Below are 15,555 nucleotides of genomic sequence, written 5' to 3' on the forward strand. Positions count from 1 at the left end.
ATTTTCATTTTATTTCATTCATTATAGTGAATTAAAAGGAACGTTGTGTGAAGAACGTATTCATTACAAATGCTTACTTCTCAGAGCTCTCGCCCATTGTCTCTCGTTCACTTTTCATGTTTCAGGTCTGAACACACCTGCTGAACCGTACAATCACAAATGTTTTTTAGGGCCACGTCACCGGAATTTCCTTCTTCAATTCTGAGAATGGAAAGTGAAAGTTCCATTCTGTACACTGGGCGTGCGAAGACTTGTAGAGAGAGGAAGCCTGCACAGGAAGGAGGTAAGAAATATGGCAGTTTGGGGGTTAATTATTAATTCTTTTATTATGTCACAATTCCTATTCCAAGTCACATTAATAGCTCTATGGTCTATGTGGGTGGGGGGGAAGGCTTCCCCACCCACGCAGGGCATACAGAAGCCACGCAGATGATGTCTTCAGTGGGGACTCAGTTCAGGATGTCAGGGTTAAACACGTAGGCTAGTTTCACATTTATGCATGTTGGGGACGATGCTTTTTTCCGGCACATTTTGCTTTTTTCTTTTTTAATAGGAAAGTATGAAAGCATGTCAGTTGCAGGGGTGGACTGATAACTCATGGGGCCCCTGGGCAATAGGGGATCATGGGGCCCCTGTGTCCTTGCCCGCACCCAAAAAAGCCTATGAAAAAGCCAATGACAACTCATGGGGCCCCTTACTGGCCCCGGGCCCTCAGGCAGTGCCTGAGTGCTCTAATGGTCAATCCGCCCCTGGTCAGTTGTGTTCCTGTAGTGTGACTTTGATGGGACTTTACACTCTCTGGCACGCCAGTAGCATCAAAGTTGCATCAAAGTAGTGCAGGAACCTTTATGTGTCCAAAACTATGGCGTATTTAGGTTTTGTGCTTGGTCAATGTCGGGCACCCCATACGGAGAGAGCCTGACATTGACCAAGAGCAACCCTGCCCCCCCCCCCGAGAGAGCCTTCCACTAGCACCCCCACACAAGCGAGAGAGAGAAAGACACTCACCTTCACAGCTCTGGACATCCTCCCGGAATGAGAGTCGGGTTCTCCATACACCATCAAGCAGCCTGCAATCTCTCACAGATCTCACCTGGTCCCCATGCTGCATGTGTCCCTTCTTCTATCCCTTCTTCCGGGGGGGGCACTGCTGCCCCCCTGAAAAATGCTGCCCTAGGCAAATGCCTTGTTTGCCTTGTGGTAAATACATGCCTAATAGGAAAGTATGACGGCTCTGTTCATGCAGTGCGACCAGTAAAACAATCCGTGCGGAGTAACATAGATAAGGTAAAATAGGAGTACCAAGATGGCCGCCGCTCCAAGCTTCAGCAACGGCGGCGTGACGTCAGCAAGTGCAGTTCCACCCAGGGTTTGTTTTGCTGGTTTTTGCAATAAAGTACTGCAGTACATACTATTTCTGGGCTGTTTATCTAGGAGAGATCCCATTTTCAGTTTGTGGCGGAGCGGTCCATGTTAGAGGCTTCTGGCTGTTGCTATATTCATGTTCTTTTACCAGTAGCTTTCTGGTGAGTGTACATCTGGCAGAGGTGGTGGATTCCCTCACCGGATCATTTCACAGTTTATCCTTCACCGTGATTGCTGTGCCTTGTAGTCGCACAGACACTATTCATTGTTTTATATGGACTGTATTGAGTCTCACTTTATACGCTGCACTTGACTGTTTCACAATATTATATTATCAACTATTCATTTAGCGCTGTATACCACATTTTATAAAGAGTTGTTACATTTATCTTTGTGCATTATTTATTTATTTATTTACCACCATTTATATACCACACACACACACATATACAGTCATGGCCGAAATTGTTGGCACCCTTGATATTTCTCCAGGAAATCATGTATTTCTCACGAAACGTATTGCATTAACACATGTTTTGCTATACACATGTTTATTCCCTTTGTGTGTATTGGGACAAAACAAAAAAAGGGAGGAAAGAAAGCAAATTCGACATAATGTCACACAAACCTCCAAAAATGGGCTGGACAAAAGTATTGGCACCCTTTCACAACTGCGGATAAATAAGAATGTTACAAGCATGTGATGCTCCTGTAAACTCACCTGGGGCAAGTAACAGGTGTGGGCAATATAGAAATCACACCTGAAAGCAGATAAAAAGGAGAGACGTTCACTTAACCTTTGCATTGTGTGTCTGTCTGTGCCACACTAAGCATGGACAACAGAAAGAGGAGACGAGAACTGTCTGAGGACCTGAGAACCAAAATTGTGGCAAAATATCAACAATCTCAAGGTTACAAGTCCATCTCCAGAGAACTAGATTTGCCTTTGTCCACAGTGCGCAACATTATCAAGAAGTTTGCAACCCATGGCACTGTAGCTAATCTCCCTGGTCGTGGACGGATGAGGAAAATTGATGAAAGATTGCAACGCAGAATAGTCCGGATGGTGGATAAGCAGCCCCAAACATGTTCCAAAGACATTCAAGCTGTCCTGCAGGCTCAGGGAGCATCAGTGTCAGCGCGAACTATCCGTCGACATTTAAATGAAATGAAACGCTATGGCAGGAGACCCAGGAGGACCCCACTGCTGACACAGAGACATAAAAAAGCAAGACTACAGTTTGCCAAAATGTACTTGAGTAAGCCAAAAGCCTTCTGGGAAAACGTCTTGTGGACAGATGAGACCAAGATAGAGCTTTTCGGTAAAGCACATCATTCTACTGTTTACCGAAAACGGAATGAGGCCTACAAAGAACAAAACACAGTACCTACGGTAAAATATGGTGGAGGTTCAATGATGTTTTGGGGTTGTTTTGCTGCCTCTGGCACTGGGTGCCTTGACTGTGTGCAAGGCATCATGAAATCTGAGGATTACCAAAGGATTTTGGGTCGCACTGTAGGGCCCAGTGTCAGAAAGCTGGGTTTGCGTCCAAGATCCTGGGTCTTCCAGCAGGACAATGACCCCAAACATACGTCAAAAAGCACTCAGAAATGGATGGCAAAGAAGCGCTGGAGAGTTCTGAAGTGGCCAGCAATGAGCCCAGATCTAAATCCCATTGAACACCTGTGGAGAGATCTTAAAATTGCTGTTGGGAAAAGGTGTCCTTCCAATAAGAGAGACCTGGAGCTGTTTGCAAAGGAAGAGTGGTCCAAAATTCCGGGTGAGAGGTGTCAGAAGCTTATTGATGGTTATAGGAAGCGACTGATTTCAGTTATGTTTTCCAAAGGGTGTGCAACCAAATATTAAGTTAAGGGTGCCAATACTTTTGTCCAGCCCATTTTTGGGGTTTTGTGTGACATTATGTCATATTTGCTTTTCTGCCTCTGTTTTATATTTGTTCCAATACATACAAAGGGAATAAACATGTGTATAGCAAAACATGTGTTAATGCAATACCTTTTTTGTGTGAAATACTTGATTTTCAGGAAAAATATCAAGGGTGCCAACAATTTCGGCCATGACTGTATATATATACAGTATCTCCCAGAAGTGAGTCCCCCCTTCCCCCGGACTGTATACAATGTATATATATATATATATATACACTAGATAATATAGAACAAGTTTTATTATTAAAAAAAACACATAAGTGGTAAGAGAGACCATTTGGTCAGCCAAAACAGACACATACATAGTAAAGCAACAAAAACAAAATATAAATCTATAAGTAACAAAAAAGGGGGGGGGGAGGCTCTAATTTATTGCAGCTAACCATTCATTAGATAAGGCGGTTGCATTGTTTTTTTTTTTAAGGCTTTCCTTTTTTTTTCTCTTTATTTTCAGCTAGTGATCCTGCCAGTAACACATTTTTTTCCATAGTGTGACAAAGCTCACTCACCATACTGTATCTATGGAGGACCAGCACTGTCACCCTAGGCTCCTCCCTTGATTTGGAATTGAAATGCCACCGCCTTCCCTGAAACCTGAAAACCTGTATACTACAAAAAATGGAGACTTTCCAGTTTAACAAAATAAATTAAAGAAATAAAAAAAACACACACAGATAAATGAGTAGGTAGAAGAGGAAAGACAATGATGGTGATAGCAAACTGGAAAACAACTCTCCCTCTTTTTTTTTCAGACAATAGACAACTGCCGGTATGGTAAGAAAGCATGTAAGTATTTTATACAATGAGAACCTCTTGGGAGGACCCTGCATGGCCAGAGAGTGATTGACTGGTACAATCTACTTAAATCTTTGGAAAACAGTACTTCTGGTAATTATCTGACCCTCGTGTAAAGTGACCGTGTGTGATATTTGTTTCCTGTTTGTTCAGAAACGCAGAAATGAAAGAAAAGGAAAAACCCGGAAAGATTTCTGGCAGGAGGTTAAGAACTATCTAGTTAAACATCGTGGAAAACTTATATTTGTAGCTCCCCTGCTGCTTTTTGTAATGGTACGTTTCTCCTCTCCTTTCCTCTCCCCTTCCCTCTCCTCTCCTCCTTCCACTCCTCTCCTCCTTCCTCTCCTCTCTCTCTCCTCTTCCCTCTCCCCTCCCTCTCCTCTTTCCTTTCCTCTCTTCTCCTCTCCTTTCCTCTTCCCGCTCCTCCTTTCCTCCTTCTTCTCCTTTTTCCTTTCTTCTCCTTTCCTCTTCTCTTCCTTCTCCTCTCCTGTTCCCTCTCTTCTCTCCTCTCCTCTCCTCTTCTCTCTCCTCTTCCCTCTCTTCTCTTCTCCTCTCCTCTTCCTTCTCCTCTCCTATTCTCTCTCCTCTCCTCTTAACTATCCTCCCCTCTTACCTCTCCTCTCTCCTCTCCTCTTCCCTGTCCTCTCCCCTTCCCTCTCTTCTCCTCTTCCCTCTCCCCACCTCTTTCCTTTCCTCTTCCCTCTCCTCTCCTTTCCTCTTTCTTCTCCTTTTTCCTCTCTTCTCCTTTCCTCTTTCCTCTTCTCTTCTCTTAGCTTCTCTTCTCTTCCCTCTCCTCTCATTTCCTCTTCTCTTCCCTCTCATCTCCTCACTCCTCTTCCCTCCTCTCTCCTCTTTCCTTTTCTCTTTCCTTTCCTCTCCACTCTTCTCATCTTCCCACTCATTTCCTCTTCCCACTCATCTCCTCTCCTTTCCTCTTCCCGCTCTTCTCCTCTCCTCTCCTTTCCTCTTCCCACTCTTCACCTCTCCTTTCCGCTTTCTTCTCCTGTTTCCTCTCTTCTCCTCTCCTACTCCCCCCCTTCCATTTCTCTCCTCTTCCCTCCTCTCTCCTCTTTCCTTTTCTCTTTCCTTTCCTCTCCACTCTTCTCATCTTCCCACTCATTTCCTCTTCCCACTCATCTCCTCTCCTTTCCTCTTCCCACTCTTCTCCTCTCCTCTCCTTTCCTCTTCCCACTCTTCACCTCTCCTTTCCGCTTTCTTCTCCTGTTTCCTCTCTTCTCCTCTCCTACTCCCCCCCATTCCATTTCTCTCCTCTTCCCTCTCCAGTCCTCCTCTCCTCTCCTCTTTCCTCTTCTCTCCTTTTTTCTCCTTATCTCTCCTCTCCTTTCCTCTCCCCTCCTATCCCTTCCTCTCCCCTCCCCTCTTCCTCCCATCTCTCCTTCCTTTCTTACGGTTTTCATTTCATTTGTTCTTTTTTTTTTCAGAATGGAAGAGTATTCCAGACAATCAAGACGTATCTTCAGGCTTACTATGGCAAATTTAGGCTTTTTTCCTTCTCCAATCTGACTCTGGTGACTCTATTTATGGCAAGTAATTATATTACATCCCGTAAATAATCAGAAACGATGTTGTCTGGTGACAGTCCAATGACAAACAGCCACAACTGTTCCTAAAACACAGCTCTGAGTGTAGGGACCAGAGGCGGACTGACCATTTGAGCACTTGGGCACTGCCCAAGGGCCCGGAGTCAGTAGGGGGCCCCATGTGATACCCCAGGTACCTTTCATAGGCTTTTTTAAGTGTGGTTAGAGTGTGGGCGAGGACACAAGGGCCCCATGATCCCCTATTGCCCGGGGGCCCCATGAGTTGTCAGTCCGCCCCTGGTAGGGACGTTTATTAAAGAGAAACTATAAAGCTTTGGGGTCAAATGTATTTATTTTTGTGTCTTTAGGGCTTGTTCACATATGAGGTTGGGGGGCAATAAAACACCATGGTCTAGCCCCCCAACTGCTACCCCCTTTAGCTGCACAGGCAGTGGCCAGGGATGCATACATGCTGCAGCCACAAAGCTTTTCAGGTGCTGTAGGAATTATACCCCCCTGTTGCTTTTGGCAGGTGCAGCCCTTGCAGAACATGACCCATATAAGTTTTCGGGACCACTCTGCAAGTGTGGCGATCAAAGGGTTAAAGCAGGTAGAAAGGAGGCGAAACAACAGCTCCTCACCACCTTTGAAATGCTCTTTAAAGAGAGATCTGTGTGGATGAGCCATTAAACTGGTGTTTTATATACAGTATATATACTGTATATCTGTATATATATATATATATATATATATATATATATATATACACGTATATATATATTTATATATTATCACAAAATATGGAAGAGCAAGTATGTACAAGAGCACAAGCTTGTTGATTTTTCTATTCCAAAACTATGGGAAGGCTTTCTATAAGAGTTTGGAGTGTGTCTGTGGGAATCTGGGCTCAGTGTCAGGGATCGCGGCTCCGTAGTCCCGGATCGTGGCGCCGTCCCCCGCGCATGCGCACTGTCGGCAGATCACGCCGGGACACAGGCACTAGGTCCCGGCGAGCCGCGGCTGACAGGACGCCGCGCATGCGCAGTAGGAGCCGCAGGCGCGCCTCAGGCGTCCAATGACAGCCAGGGGCGCGTCCTAGCCGGCCAATGACAGTGCAGGGCGCACTATTTAAAGATGCCCTGCACTGTCACAGATTGCCGCAAGGTCTTTCTGTGATTCTGAGTTCCTGCACCCGTCTAGTGACCCTGATTGACCCTGACTATGCTGCCTGCCCCTGTGATTGACCCGGATTGCCCTGACTACTCTGCCTGCTCCTGTGATTGACCCGGATTGCCCTGACCATTCTACGGACTGACTTACCCTGCTGATCCTGCGTGTGACCCGACTACTCTTTGCCCACCGATTCCGTACCCCGCTTACCCTCACGGGCCCACGATCCGTTACTATCCTGCTGGGGCCGCCATCCTCTTCACATCTGGCTCTCCCGGTACCTGCATACGTCCCCGGAGGTCTCCTCAGCCACTGGTGGGCCTGCTCGGAGGTCGTGACCTGGCCCGGGACTGTTTCAAGTCCATCTCCACCATCAGGGGCCCTGGTGAAAGCACAGCCCGGGCTTAGACCCCACGCTCTGAATAGGTCTGTCAGTTGGCAGCCTGAGGCACCACCTGGCGGATCATAACAGTACCTTGCGGCCATGACAGAGCCAGGAAGTGGACCGGCGTCCCTAGAGGATATTTGCCAGCACCTGGCAACTTTGACCCAGGCTTTCCAGAATTTCCACAGTCGCTGCGCCTGACTAGAGGACCGCATGGAGTCATTAGCCCCCCTGACTTCCCCTGCTCAGAGTCCTCCATCTGCAGAACCTCCCGCTACCCCGGTATCCGGAGCAGTTGCCACACCCCTAGCTCCTGAACCCCGCGTTCCCCTGCCGGAACGATTCCGTGGTGACCGGAGCCGCTTCCGAGCCTTCCGGAACGCTTGCACCCTGTACTTCACCACCGAGACCGTCAAGGTGGGGTTTATAGTCTCTCTCCTTCAGGATGAGCCCCAGGATTGGGCTCACCGTCTGATGGAGAAGCACGACCCCCATCTTGACTCCGTGACCGAGTTCTTTCAGGCCATGGCTGTTTTGTATGACGGCCCTCAGCGGGCTGCTTCCGCAGAGTATACTCTATACTCTCTACGGCAGGGCCGCCGTACAGCCGAAGAATACGCGTCCGATTTTAGGCGTTGCATGGGAGACACCAGATGGAACTATGCGGCCTTATGTCACCAGTTCCGCATCGGGCTGTCTGAGTCTCTCAAAGACGAACTAGCACGAGTAGGCCTACCTGACTCCCTGGAAAAACTGATTGAGTTGGCCATTCAAATTGACCGTAGACTAAGGGAACGTCGGCTGGAAAAGAGCAGCCAAGGTCAAAGGGTGGCATGGATTCCATCGAGAGACACAGCTCCAGCCCCAGGGAACCATCCGCAAAGCACGGAAACAGGGGACAACCCGGAACCCATGCAACTGGGACTGGCCCGTTCCCAATTATCGGTCAAGGAACGTCAGAGGAGACGATCAGAGAACCTATGTCTGTACTGCGGGGAAGCTGGTCACCAGGTGCGCTCCTGTCCTGCAAAAATGAGTAAGTCCACTCCCATTTCTTTTACTTTACCTGCAGGAAGGGATGATCAGTCAAGTTACCTGGCCATTCCTGTGTCTTTACAGCTCCCCGGAGGAACATTGTCGGTGACCGCAATCGTTGACTCAGGAGCCTGTAGTTGTTTTATCGATCTGACTTTTGCCCACCGGCAAAAAATCCCTCTCCAGACCAAAGAAAGGGGGTTCAACATCTTCTTGGCAGATGGGTCCAGTATAAAATCAGGGGTGGTGGACCAGGAGACACCACCCATTTTCACCACAATGGCAGACCATCACCAGGAGTTCCTCTGTTTGGATGCCATCGCATCTCCCCTTTTTCCAGTCATTCTGGGGCTCCCTTGGCTGAGGGCCCATAACCCCCAGATTGACTGGGAAAAGGGAACAATTCAATTTTGGTCACCCTATTGTTTGAGTCACTGCCACGTCACAGGATCCGTGGTTCCCCGGTTCCTCCTGTGCTTGGATGGCGACACCAATCTATCCCAGGTTATTCCTCCGGCCTACCATGACTTCTTAGACGTTTTCAGTAAGCGAGGAGCTGACATTCTTCCTCCGCACCGTTCCTACGATTGCCCCATAGACCTCCTACCCGGATCTGAAATCTCGTTCGGCCGTATCTTTCCCTTGTCTGAAACGGAATCGGGAGTACTGAGGGAATATATTGACGAAAACCTTCAGAAGGGATTTATTCGTCCATCCACATCCCCAGCCGGGGCCGGGTTGTTCTTCGTAGAGAAGAAGGACAAATCGTTACGGCCCTGCATAGACTACCGTGATCTGAACAAAATAACGGTAAAGAATCGTTATCCCTTACCCCTAGTCCCCGAGCTCCTCCAGAGATTGAGATCGGCAACGATATTTAATAAATTAGACCTGCGGGGGGCCTATAACCTTGTTCGTATCAGGGAGGGGGATGAGTGGAAGACGGCGTTCCGTACGAGATTCGGTCACTATGAGTATTTGGTGATGCCGTTCGGGCTCTGTAACGCACCGGCAACCTTCCAGCACTTTATCAACGATGTTTTTCGTGATTTCCTCGATGTTTTCGTGGTGGTTTATTTGGATGACATCTTAATTTTTTCCCCCTCACTGGAGGTTCATCGAGGTCACGTATTACGGGTATTAGAAAGGTTGCGTCAACACGGGCTATACGCTAAGGCAGAAAAGTGCTGTTTCGAACAGCGCGAAATCACGTTCTTGGGACTGGTTCTCTCTTCCGCGGGGGTCGCGATGGATCCCCAGAAAGTCACGGCGATCTTAGATTGGCCAATACCCGCCGACAAAAAAGGGGGTACAGCGTTTCATCGGCTTTTCTAACTTTTATAGAAAGTTTGTTAGGAACTTCTCCGGTCTGGTCTCCCCGATCACGCAACTGACGAAACAAGGGGTCCGCTTTAAGTGGACTCCCGAAGCTCAGACGGCATTCGAAAAGCTCAGGAAATTGTTCACCTCTGCTCCCATTCTCTGCCATCCGGATTCTTCTCTCCCATATGTTTTGGAAGTGGACGCCTCCGAAAACGCGGTAGGAGCGGTTCTGTCCCAAAGGAATGGTACCAAGGAACTACTGCACCCTGTGGCGTTCTTCTCCAGGAAGTTGACACCGGCGGAACGTAACTATGACATTGGAGATCGGGAGCTCCTGGCCATTAAATCCGCTCTAGAAGAATGGAGGTATTTACTGGAAGGAGCCACGCACCCAATCCTAATATTCACAGATCACAAAAACCTTGAATATTTAAGAACGGCAAAACGACTGAGACCTCGCCAGGCGAGATGGGCTCTTTTCTTTTCTCGATTTGTATTCCATATAACGTACCAACCCGGTACTAAGAATACAAAACCAGACGCTCTGTCCCGCATGTTTGAGGACCCTGACGACGCCGTGGTACCTGATACCATCTTACCTTCTGGAAGCTTCCTCGCTCTACAAACGGAACTTCGCTCCCGGCTTCTCGATGCTTCTGTAGGACTACCAGTTCCGTCTGGGTCACCCCTCCAGAACCACGGTGGGCTGTTTTGGAAGGAAGACCGGATCATGGTCCCAGAAGAAGTGCGAACCTTGGTCCTAGGGCACTGCCACGACCATCCAATGGCGGGTCACTTCGGGGTTACGAAAACTCTAGAACTACTACGGCGCTCGTTCTGGTGGCTGGACATGATCAAGGATTGCGAGCGTTACGTCCAGACTTGTCTCTCCTGTCAAAGAAACAAGCCCTCCAGGAGCAGGGCATGGGGATTGTTACGTCCATTACCCATACCCAAGCGGGCCTGGCATATGATAGCCATGGATTTTGTGGTCGAACTCCCACCATCCCAAGGCTACACAGCAATAATGGTGATCGTCGACCGCTTCTCAAAGATGACACATTTCGTGCCCCTGGAGAAGACCCCATCGGCACCGGAAACGGCACGGATCTTCATTAAGGAAGTAGTGAGGCTTCATGGGGTTCCCGAAGATATAGTGTCAGATCGGGGGGTCCAATTCACCTCCAGGTTCTAGAACGCCTTGTGTAAAGCGCTGGGAATCAAGCTGTCGCTTTCATCCGCCTACCATCCACAGACCAACGGCCAAACCGAGAGAACCAACCAAACGCTGGAACAGTACTTACGATGCTACACATCCTACCTTCAGGATGACTGGCTGACGTTGTTGCCTTCCGCAGAATTCTCGTACAACAACTCGAGTCACTCAGCTACGGGGCAATCCCCGTTCTTTTCCAATTACGGGTATCATCCCACATTCCTCCCTGATCTGATGCCTGAAAATCCGGTACCGGCGTCTCAAGACATCCTGAACTTCTTTTCTGTCAATAACAAAATGATTCAGGAAGCCATCGCTAAAGCCCAAGAGGACAGTAAAAGGGCGTTCGACAGAAAGAGAAGAGGAGAGTTACTGCTTCAACCAGGGGATCAGGTTTGGCTGGCAACGACCAACTTGAAGATGCTGTGCCCTTCAAGGAAGCTGGGACCCAAGTACATTGGCCCATTTCCGGTAAAACGAGTAGTCAACGAGGTGGCCTACGAACTCGAGCTTCCGCGGACCTTCAAGATACATCCTGTGTTCCATGTGTCTCTCCTGAAGCCATCCAGACCGGATCCCTTCCCAGACCGTGAATCTGGACCTCCCGAGGCAGTCACCATAGGTGACCAGGAGGAATATGAAGTGGAGACTATCCTCAGTTGCTGAAAGAGGGGGGGCCAGACACAGTTCCTGATAAAATGGAAGGGTTATGGCCCTGAGGAGAACTCATGGGAACCCACCCAGAACATTCACGCACCCAGGCTCATCCGGGAGTTTTGTCGTAGTCACCCGCAGTGGAGAGATCAGTGGGGCTCCCGGAGGGTGCCCATTGGGGGGGGGCAATGTCAGGGATCGCGGCTCCGTAGTCCCGAATCGCGGCGCCGTCCCCCACGCATGCGCACTGGCGGCAGATCGCGCCGGGACACAGGCACTAGGTCCCGGCGAGCCGCGGCTGACAGGACGCCGCGCATGCGCAGTAGGAGCCGCAGGCGCGCCTCAGGCGTCCAATGACTGCCGGGGGCGCGTCCTAGCCGGCCAATGACAGTGCAGGGCGCACTATTTACAGATGCCCTGCACTGTCACAGATTGCCGCAAGGTCTTTCTGTGATTCTGAGTTCCTGCACCCATCTAGTGACCCTGATTGACCCTGACTACGCTGCCTGCCCCTGTGATTGACCCGGATTGCCCTGACTACGCTGCCTGCTCCTGTGATTGACCCGGATTGTCCTGACTACTCTGCCTGCTCCTGTGATTGACCCGGATTGCCCTGACCATTCTACGGACTGACTTACCCTGCTGATCCTGCGTGTGACCCGACTAATCTTTGCCCACCGATTCCGTACCCCACTTACCCTCACGGGCCCACGATCCGTTAATACCCTGCTGGGGCCGCCATCCTCTTCACATCTGGCTCTCCCGGTACCTGCATACGTCCCCGGAGGTCTCCTCAGCCACTGGTGGGCCTGCTCGGAGTTCGTGACCTGGCCCGGGACTGTTTCAAGTCCATCTCCACCATCAGGGGCCCTGGTGAAAGCACAGCCCGGGCTTAGACCCCACGCTCTGAGTAGGTCTGTCAGTTGGCAGCCTGAGGCACCACCTGGCGGACCATAACACTCAGTCAGCCAAAAGAGCATTTATTTCAGACTAGAAGATCTGGCTCATAGTCAGCATTTCATCCGTGCCTTACATTCCATGCATCCTACAGGTGTTACTGTTCAGTAGGGTTGAGGTCCGCGCTTTGTGCAGGGCACTCGAGTTCCTCCACATCAAACTGGTCATGAAGTTGTGTCTTTATGGAGCTGGCTTTGTACACAGGAGCACAAGCCATGGTGGAACAGAAAAGGGTCCTTACCAAACCATTACCACAAGATTGCATAAATTGTCTCTTCATGCTGTAGAACTAACAGGAACCTTCACTGGTAACACCAGAACTTAATAATTTTGAAAAAGGGGTTCACATACTATTAGCCATGTACACCTATCAGCCATAACTCTAGTCCCACCCTAAGGTGGTTCTAATCATTGGTCCCTAATCTGAAACAGACTAATTTCCTGGATTCGATGTTCTGGTAAATGTAGGGGTGTGCCCTACCATGCCCTTGGTATCAAAGGTTTAAATAAGACAAGTCCCAAACTAAGGTGGCCTTAATCAGTGGCACCTAATCTGAAACAGATTCATTTCTTGGATTTGATGTTCTGGTAAATGTAGGGGTGTGCCCTACCATGCCCTAGATATCAAAGGTTTAAATAAGACAAGTCCCAACCTAAGGTGGCCCTAATGAGTGGCACCTAATCTGAAACAGATTAATTTCTTGGATTTGATGTTCTGGTAAATGTAGGGGTGTGCCCTACCATGCCCTAGATATCAAAGGTTTAAATAAGACAAGTCCCAACCTAAGGTGGCCCTAATGAGTGGCACCTAATATGAAACAGACTAATTTCTTGGATTTGAAGGTCTGGTAAATGTAGGGGTGTACCCTACCATGCCCTAGATATCAAAGGTTTAAATAAGACAAGTCCCAACCTAAGGTGGCCCTAATGTTTGGCACCTAATCTGAAACAGACTAATTTCTTGGATTTGAAGTTCTGGTAAATGTAGGGGTGTGGCCTACCATGCCCTAGATATCAAAGGTTTAAATAAGACAAGTCCCAACCTAAGGTGGCCCTAATGAGTGGCACCTAATCTGAAACAGACTCATTTCTTGGATTTGATGTTCTGGTAAATATAGGGGTGTGCCCTACCATGCCCTAGATATCAAAGGTTTAAATAAGACAAGTCCCAACCTAAGGTGGCCCTAATCAGTGTCGCCTAATCCGAAACAGACTCATTTCTTGGATTTGAAGTTCTGGTAAATGTAGGGATGTTCTCACTTTTTCTACCAGACAGATCCGCATTTTCATTACTTAAAATCCAGCTTTCTCAGCCTTTTACCCCTAAAATAATCTTCAGGTCTTGGGGAACCCCCCACTAAAATCAGTACATCATAGGTCAATGGGCAAAAATGCCCCTTACATTGGTGGCCAGTAAGAAGAATGCCTCCCTACAGTGGTGGTTACATAATTCTGCTGTTTTTTAATCAGTGGTGTTGGCCCTGGAAATATACAGGCAGAGGCCAATCAGCCACATCTCACAGCTCGAGGAATCCCTAGCTACCTCTGAAGGAACCCTTGTTGAGAATAACCAATTTAGATAATGAGAATGAGTACACCGTGTCATTTTATATGTCATCTGTTTAAGTATATCACCGTAATATGAAGGCACTCTTTGAATGAAGATCTAACAGTTGCCTGTTCAAGTATGTTGAAAAAGTCAATGGTTTCCAAGTAGGGGTACTTACTTTTCCACTTGACTGTACTTTTACAGAAAAGCTCATTCCATGGCACAAACACTAAAGCTCTGCTTGCCCCTTTAGGTCAGTTATGTTTTGTACTCTGGATGGATCCAATTACAAAATGACAGAAAGGAATTTCTTGCCGAGCGTTACCAGTTCATGAAAGATCGAGAACAGTTGCTGGCTGAACGCATTCAATTTTTAGCTGAACAGAACCAATCGCACGTGCATCAGAACGACTGGATGGAAATACTGCTCTTTGAGAAAAAAGAATTAGTAGGTGAACGAAAGCACTTCACCAAAGATTGGAACTATCTATTGAAAGAGAGGCACCAGCTTCTGAAAGAACGCCTGCAACTGGTAAAAGAGCGGGACCAACTGTTAGATGAGAGGAACCAGCTGAAGGCAGACAGAGACCAATTGCTAACTGATCGGGAGCAGATACAAATGGAGAGGGATCAGATAATGATCAAGGGGAATGAGCTTGTCAAGGTGCTTGAAAAGTTGGAGAAGATAATGGAAGAAGGGATGAAACAAAAGAAGAGATCGAACACAGATGACGGAGACTCTTACTTTTACTATTTTACAAAGGCCTTGTCTATTTTAGAATATGCGGCACCACTTACGAAATACTTTTTTTGATGACATATTGTCAAGACCTCAAAAAAAAAACTTGTATCCTTTTTTATTTCCATTATTACAGTCGTATATTTCCATTACCAAGCACACTCCAACAACTTGGCTTTTCACCAACTTGTTGAGATTTCACTAAACGCAGGGAAGAGTTAAAAATCAATGTAGGATTTTTTTTTATCATCTGTGTTGCTTTGGGGACATTTCCTTTCACTTTCTGTACCAGAGAGGCAACAGGAAATAAGTGAAAATCTCCCAAAAGCGAGAGGAATTCCCATCATGGGAAAAGGTGTCCCCATTAGAAGAAGGGATGCAACAAAGGAAGAGATCGAACACAGATGATGGAGACTCTTACTTTTACTATTTCACAAAGGCCTTGTCCATTTTAGAATATGCGGCACCACTAACAAAATTCCTTTTTTGATGATATATTGTCAAGATCTTTGCCAAAAAAAAATTGTATCCTTTTTTTCCATTATTACAGTCGTATATTTCCATTACCAAGCACACTCCAACAACTTGGCTGGCCACCAGCAGGTTGAGATTTCACTAAAAAAAATTTTTAAGCTTTGGACAGAGCAAGGAAGAGTTAAAAATCAATGTAGGATTTTTTTTATCATCTGTGTCGCTTTGGGGACATTTCCTTTCACTTTCTGTCCCAGAGAGGCAACAGGAAATAAGTGAAAATCTCCCAAAAGCGAGAGGAATTCCAGTCATGGGAAAAGGTGTCCCCATTAGAAGAAGGGATGCAACAAAGGAAGAGATCGAACACAGATGACGGAGACTCTTACTTTTACTATTTTACAAAGG

At 47.7% G+C, this 15,555-nt stretch overlaps 1 protein-coding gene across 1 annotated transcript; it reads left to right on the forward strand.

Moving 5' to 3' along the window:
* Positions 1-214: 214 nt before the first annotated feature.
* On the forward strand, positions 215-14,795 carry LOC149432288 (uncharacterized). Its single transcript, XM_089665280.1, has 5 exons — positions 215-283; positions 4,068-4,101; positions 4,264-4,383; positions 5,553-5,654; positions 14,194-14,795. The coding sequence occupies exons 2-5, from the start codon at positions 4,087-4,089 to the stop codon at positions 14,752-14,754; spliced, it is 798 nt and encodes a 265-aa protein (XP_089521406.1). The 5' UTR covers positions 215-283; positions 4,068-4,086; the 3' UTR covers positions 14,755-14,795.
* Positions 14,796-15,555: the final 760 nt, after the last annotated feature.

The sequence above is a fragment of the Staurois parvus genome, unplaced genomic scaffold (genome assembly GCF_062004578.1).
Source record: "Staurois parvus isolate SC_StPar_1 unplaced genomic scaffold, SC_StPar_1.0 ptg002174l, whole genome shotgun sequence".
NCBI lineage: Eukaryota > Metazoa > Chordata > Amphibia > Anura > Ranidae > Staurois > Staurois parvus.